Genomic DNA, 6657 nt, shown 5'->3' with positions numbered 1-6657 from the left:
TGCTTTATAATCGGGCTTTGTGCCCTCTGATGGGTGCAGCTAGAGTGGGTCAGGCACCAAAGTGGATTGGGCTACAGGGGTGAGATGTATCTGGGGTCCCAGCCCTCCTCTCCAATCACTGGTTGTTTTGACTCTGGGCTCCAGAGATTTTCTTTTCCAGCCTTCTTCATTCCTCCACTTCCAGGGTCACACCCTGGACTGCTGTATCACCACAGAAGAGCTCCAACCTCTGAAGTGATAAATGCAGACACCTCATCTCAGATTGTCCCTCAGCTGTTCTCAGAATTCTCCCCACTGTTGCCTGGCCTTCAGAAGCCTCCAGTCCACTTGTCCTTCTACTTTGTTTTATGTATTACCTCTCTCCCATAAAGAAAATCTTTATTTCCTTCCCCATCCACTGACAGTCCAGGGTCTATCATTTCCATCACGTTCTTCCCAATATGCTTACCTCCATTGTGCAGTTTTTCTTCTGTCACATCTGCCTTGGAGCTTGCCAACTCAGGAAGGAATTCAGTCTTCCGGCTTCTCTAAATAAGCCTCTGATCTGGAAGTACAGCTAGAAAAAAATCACACAGGTCAGTGCTATGCATGTACATTGCCAGCCTCCACCAGGTCCTCAACGTTACCCGGCAGTCCTATGTTTGCCAGGTTGGTTCTCTCTCCAGCTCTCCCCAACACCAACCTCAAAATCTCCTGGAGGCTCCCCGGGTCTTCCACTCTTCAAGATCCCCCGAGCCCTTCCAGGTGCCCCCTTCACTGAGGAAAAAGCAGCCATTAAAGTAATAGTCCTCAGCTCCCACCAACTTCTGTCCCTCTACCACCTTCTTTCCCTTTTCCCCTTTATAGCCAGACTTTCGGGAAACAGTGGTCTGCTCTAAAGACTCCATTTGCTTCACCTTTCCTGTATTTCATAGTCCCTGGAAATTCTCACTTCTGCCTCATCGCATCATTGATCTCTCCTTCATTAAAGACATCGAAGTTCTAGTCTTTATCTTGCTTGACCTTTCAACAGCATTTGTCGTTGCTGTCCTGTCTTGCTTTCTCAATCACTATTATTTTTTATATGACCACCCCCCACCTGGATTTCCTCTTATATCTTTAGTCTTCCCCCCCCCCACACACACACCCATCCTTCTTTGTAGCTTCTTTTCCTTGGCCATGAAAGAAACCAAGTCACTCTCCTTGGGCAAATTTATCCACTGCATGGTTCCGTTTCCACGAGTGATGCCCCTCAAAGCTTATATCGCCACCCCAGGCCTTGACCCTGAGTTCCAGACCCAAATAGCGAGAGATCTTGGGCAGGTTATTTAATCTATTTTCTTGTCTGTAAAATAGAGAAAATAATAGTTCTTTTTAGGGCTGTAAACCTAATGAGCTTTAGTACCACCCAAAGGAAAAACAGGTATATATACAGGTTTCTTCCTTAGCGAAGAGTAAAGCTAACACTAGTGTTTTCCTAGGCCCTGCAGGGTTTGGCTTGGCAGGAGACAATGGCCAGGGTTCACGCTCCAGACGTGTATCTGGAGGCACCAGAGTGATGTCGAAAGAGGGAGGAGTGGACTTGGACCCAGATATCTCGGGTTCAGCCACAATACCCGCGTGACCCCTGGCAAGGTGCTCCCGCAGATACACTACACAGCACCTAAAAGGCGGAGCGCTAACGCCGGGCCCCACCCTCGAGGATAGCTCTCCAGACTGCGCAAACGCAATGGGGCCGCCAACAGTTCCGAGCCCCAGGGGCGGGACCGAGGCTGACGCTCTGAGCATCGCCCTTGCGCGCCCAATCACAAATGACGTTCCGTCTGTTCCCAGTCCCCGCGGAGGACCCAATCAACGTCTGGAGCGTAGGCACCACCTATCATGGTTCCCTGCTGCGGTCGTAGTGCGCCTGGGGCTGCGAGTTGGCTCCGGTCTAGAGGCGCGGGGCTCCGCAGGGCTTGAGGCCGGGTTCTAACCTGGCTTCTCGGGATGTCGGTGGCCTTCGTACCGGACTGGCTGAAAGGCAAGGCGGAAGTCAATCAGGAGACGATCCAGCGGGTGAGCGCGGACGAGGACGGAGAGAAGTTCCTTGGTCGAGATCCCGAAAGGCTACGGGTGCGGGAAGCTTCCTGGAGTGAGCTACATCCCAGTCGAGGCTTGTGGTGGGTGTACGTAGGGGGTTGGCTTGCAGCGGTATGGAGTGAGACAGAACGAAGTTGGTAAAGGCACCGGGGCACTACTGCCCCGCACTGGAGAGTCTAGGGGGCAGTGTACCCGGCAGTCCCGTTGACGCACTGCACTGACCCTTTCTCTGGTCTTTCAGCTCCTGGAGGAGAATGACCAGCTCATCCGCTGTATCGTGGAGTATCAGAACAAAGGCCGGGCGAATGAGTGCGTCCAGTAAGTACCCGCTCTTTCCCCCAACTTTTGAGGGGGAGGATAAACCAGTGCGGTGCTCCTGAACTAGGAGTCTTGGATGATTGATCCCCAATGAGGCTTAGAGGCCACTTACCTGCCCCAAACCACACAGACAGCACACTGTGAAGCCTGGAGTCGGATGTGGCACCCTCTTTGAATTTGAATCATGCTCACCGCAAACCTCCTTGTGTAGACATGTCAGCTGATGACAGCAGGGGTGGGGACGGGAGCATATGGAAAACTAGTCTCGGGAGATGAGAGCTGTGGCCCCTTTCTCATCATGGATCCTCAGCTCATCCTTTTTCTGAAGGGGTCGGACCATTTGACCGCTAAATTCCATTTCATTTTCTTTCTTTTTTTTTTTTAAATGTTTTATTTATTTCTAGGAGAGAGAGAGAGAGAGACAGCGTGAGCAGGGAAGGGTCAGAGAGAGGGAGTGACAGACTCTGAAACAGGCTCCAGGCTCTGAGCTGGCAGTCAGCACAGAGCCCGACGCGGGACTCGAACCCACGAACCGAGAGATCATGACCTAAGCGAAAGTCGGACGCTTAACCGCCTAAGCCACCCAGGCGCCCCTCCATGTCATTTTCTAACTTGCAGTCTGTAATGCACACAAGGACCAATAAAAGACTTGCAAGTTAAGCCAAAGGCACATTCAGCAAAGTAATTGAATGTGCTCTCTAGTTATATATCAAAATGAGAGAAAATAGTCTCCTTTCTAAATGTAGTCCAGGAATTAGGCTCCGTTTATTATAACATTATTTCATTCTTACTGAGGACATGTTTAAGAAAGCCATGCTTTTTCCACCCCCTAAAAAAAATCACCTACAATCCCTCACTTAGCTCAATGGAATAGTAGAGATGTCCGTCTTTGTGTAAGACTTTGCATTTGATTCTGGCTTTTGGCGATTTGCCTTTATACGGTTCATAGTAAACTCTCCCATTTTTCTATATAGAAGGTAGTTGCAAAACATTCCATTTGGTGTAGCGATTCTCAACCCATGCATAAGAAATTTATCAAAAATTTCTGGTGGGCTTTTTTGTATTGCATGGGCCGTGCTTGCTGGCCTCCTAGTCTGGTTTGTCTTCCTGGGTAGAGAACTCTATCACCTGATTGAGAATCACTACTCTAGTAAGCTCACAATGATACCATAGAAATGCTTTGTCCCTTCTTTAAGTTTGTTCAACAGACATTCTGTAAGTACTACTGAGTACCAGACACTGTTTCAGCTACTGAGGAATCAGTACCAAAACCAGCTTTGCTTTTTACCAAATCAGGTGCCTTCTATGCTCTTATAGAGTTTACATTCTAGTCTCCAGAAGCTGGAAGGAAGAAATCATACAATTAGGCACATACTAGTAAGTGCTTTGAATAAGAATAAAACAGGGTAAGTCGAGGAGAAGGGATGGCATTTTACACAGGGCATCTCTGATGAGACATTTGAGCAGACACCAGAGGTGAGGGAGCCAGCTTTAAGATTTGTGAGGCAGAGTCAGCATCAGGTGGAAAATCCCCCTGGGATGGAAGATGCTGGTTATCTTCAAATCACAGCAAGGAGGAAAATGAAGCTCAAACTCAGCAGAGGGAAAGTGGTAGGAACTGAGATCAGAGAGATAAGGCCCCAATCTTGTAGCCTCATAGGCCACCAGAAGGGCTAGAAGAGCTCAGCGTTACTCAGAATGAGATGGGAGCTTTTGGAGGGTTTTAATCTGAGGTATTGCAAGTCTTATACTATACAGTGATCACTTAGGTTGCTACTTAGGGAATAGAGTAGGAGTCAAAGGTAGAGCAGGGAGACCAGATATGAGACTGGCCCAATACCGTAGTCTAAGCAAGAAGGGGAGTGGCTTAGCCCAGAGAGGTAGGTATGGAAGGATCAGTGCGAATAGGTAAGAAGCTGGATATATTTTCCGTGGTGTTAAATAAGGAGGTTGATGATACTGAATCATCTAATCAATAGATGAGTCATTCCACTAGAGTGGGTAAATTCCTTTCCAGTGTTTGATAAATGTTCAGCAAAAACAAGCCTCTCATTTTTGCCTGTTTCTCCCCCCTAGGTACCAGCATGTGTTACACAGAAATCTCATTTATTTGGCTACTATTGCAGATGCCAACCCAACCAGCCCTTCAAAACCAATGGAATAATCTTTCAGCTGGCTGTCATGAGGAGTAATTGAGTATAATCCATTTCCTATGAAGTAGAGACAGGATCTTTACCAACTCAACTGCTTGAAACATGAATGAGACAAACGTCTGTGGCTCTTTTAAAAATGTGAGCATGTGAAGAAAGCTACTAAATGAACTATATTCTCAGTGTATTTACTTTAATAATTAAGCAGATTAAGATGAATCCAGATGTCTTCTTTCCTGAAATAGGCATGTTTGGATAACAAAAGTATCATGGGCGTCTTCAATTCTACTTCTCAGTTTCAGCCTAAAGAGGAAGCTGAGTAGATGTTGGGCAATCAACAGGAATTGACAAGACTCCTAACCGAGGCCCTGCTGAATGGATATGTGACTATGTGCTCCCTTCTACCAGTTTGTAGTTATGAACCTGACCTTTTTTTCAGGTTGTTTTGAAATAAAGCTCTCCTTTCCATGAAAGACCCCTATTGAAATATAGAGGTTTTTTGTGTAATAAGTGTTCCATTCGGTCTTCTGGAAAAACTGTAAGGACTTAAAAATATGTGTAATAATGGGTACCTGGGTGGCTCAGTCAGTTAAGCATCCGACTTCGGCTCAGATCATGAGCTCATAGTTCATGAGTTCGAGCCCTGTATTGGGCTTTGTGCTGACAGCTCAGAGCATGGAGCCTGCATGGGATCCCGTTTCTCCTCTCTACCCCTAGATGATATTAGAATCTGAGTCTGAATGAATGAACATTTAAAAAATCTATATGTAATAACACCATTATCATTGCTAACAAAATCAACAGTAATCCTTAATTATATAATATCACCTAATAACTTTTAAAATACTTTTTAAAAATGTCTTTTTCCAACTATCTTTTTAAGGTTTTTAGCTGAGGCTCTATAACAAAAGACAGGTTAACAAAAGAAAAGCATATAAGTTAAGTTTGATGTGCCATGGGAACCCTTCGTAAGGAAATGAAGACCCAAAGAAACAGTTAAACCTGAGCATTTTTACATTAGATTTGATGAAAGGTAGAAAGTTGTGGAAAACTGAGAGGAACAGAAGGGTATGAGCTAAGCATAGTAAATTAGGGGAACTTAGTTAGCATGGCCTTCTCATTCAAAATCTCAGTGTCCCTCCATTTTAAAAGATAAAGATGCTCCTTTCTTCTGGGTATAGGGAGGGCCCCTCTCACATGGGTTATCATGACCTGCTTCTTGGGAGGTCAGAGAGTCCTTCCAGCATCTGTCATTTCTCAGACTCCTTCAGCTTAAGATATTCAGTACACCAAGGTGCCACGTTTTGGAATAGCATGTCCTGAATCCCATCAGTTATCACAAAATGTCTTTTTGTTGATTTGTCTAACTTGGTGCAAACAAGGTTCATAACTGCATTTTGTTGACATCCCTTAAGTCGCTGTAAAAATACTTAGCAGTTCCCCTTCTTGTCTTCATTGCCATTTGTTGGGAAAACTAGGTGATATGCCCTAAAATTAATCATGTTCTAGATTTGCCTAGTTGTGTCCCTATGATGTTATTAACTATGTCCCAGTATTGCCCACTTTTCCTGCAAACTGGTAGATCTAGAAGCCCATTCAGACTCAGATTCTAATATCTTTGGCAAGTATACATCACAGGAGGTAAGAGGTACTTGCTTTTGCATTACATCAGGAACGACCTGATTTATTCATCAAGTGACCAATAGTCTTTCACTTAAATTATGATCTACCTAGCTTTGATCTATTATTTCGTTAGGAATTACATAATGACGATTTTCTGTTTTATCATCCCTCATGCCTTTATTGGCTTTGTCCAATAAAGAACTTTCTCTATTTGAAGCTTCTCTGTAAAATGAGGCAAGGATATTTTCCTGAGTGAACCCAAAATTAGAACCTCCAGTGACTGGCTCCTTTCGTAGGGTTGCAACCCAGAGAGGCCTCATTTTGAATCCCAGCTCTATCATAATCTCTGACAGCTGTTTCCTCTCAGCTATAAGATGATGATAATGAAAGTACTGTCTGCCTCCTGAGGTGGTAAGATTGGGGTAATGGGGTTGAGAACTGGGCACATAGTAAACACTCAATGTGTGTTAGCTCTAATGTGTTATCCAAGGGCTCTGGCCCTTTC

At 45.2% G+C, this 6657-nt stretch overlaps 1 protein-coding gene across 2 annotated transcripts; it reads left to right on the top strand.

Moving 5' to 3' along the window:
* Positions 1–1818: 1818 nt before the first annotated feature.
* SS18L2 (SS18 like 2) lies at positions 1819–5002 on the top strand. Of its 2 annotated transcripts, none has more exons than XM_077753726.1 (3): positions 1819–2094; positions 2303–2379; positions 4456–5002. In XM_077753726.1, the coding sequence occupies exons 1-3, from the start codon at positions 1969–1971 to the stop codon at positions 4541–4543; spliced, it is 291 nt and encodes a 96-aa protein (XP_077609852.1). In that variant the 5' UTR covers positions 1819–1968; the 3' UTR covers positions 4544–5002. The 2 variants fall into 2 exon arrangements, with proteins under 2 accessions (XP_077609852.1, XP_077609853.1); XM_077753727.1 differs by having other exon boundaries at positions 1824–2037.
* Positions 5003–6657: the final 1655 nt, after the last annotated feature.

This window comes from Crocuta crocuta, unplaced genomic scaffold, assembly GCF_008692635.1.
Source record: "Crocuta crocuta isolate KB4526 unplaced genomic scaffold, BGI_CrCroc_1.0 scaffold655, whole genome shotgun sequence".
Taxonomy (NCBI): domain Eukaryota; kingdom Metazoa; phylum Chordata; class Mammalia; order Carnivora; family Hyaenidae; genus Crocuta; species Crocuta crocuta.
Note: the sequence above shows the minus strand (reverse complement) of the source record. Positions and strands in the feature narration are given on the sequence as shown.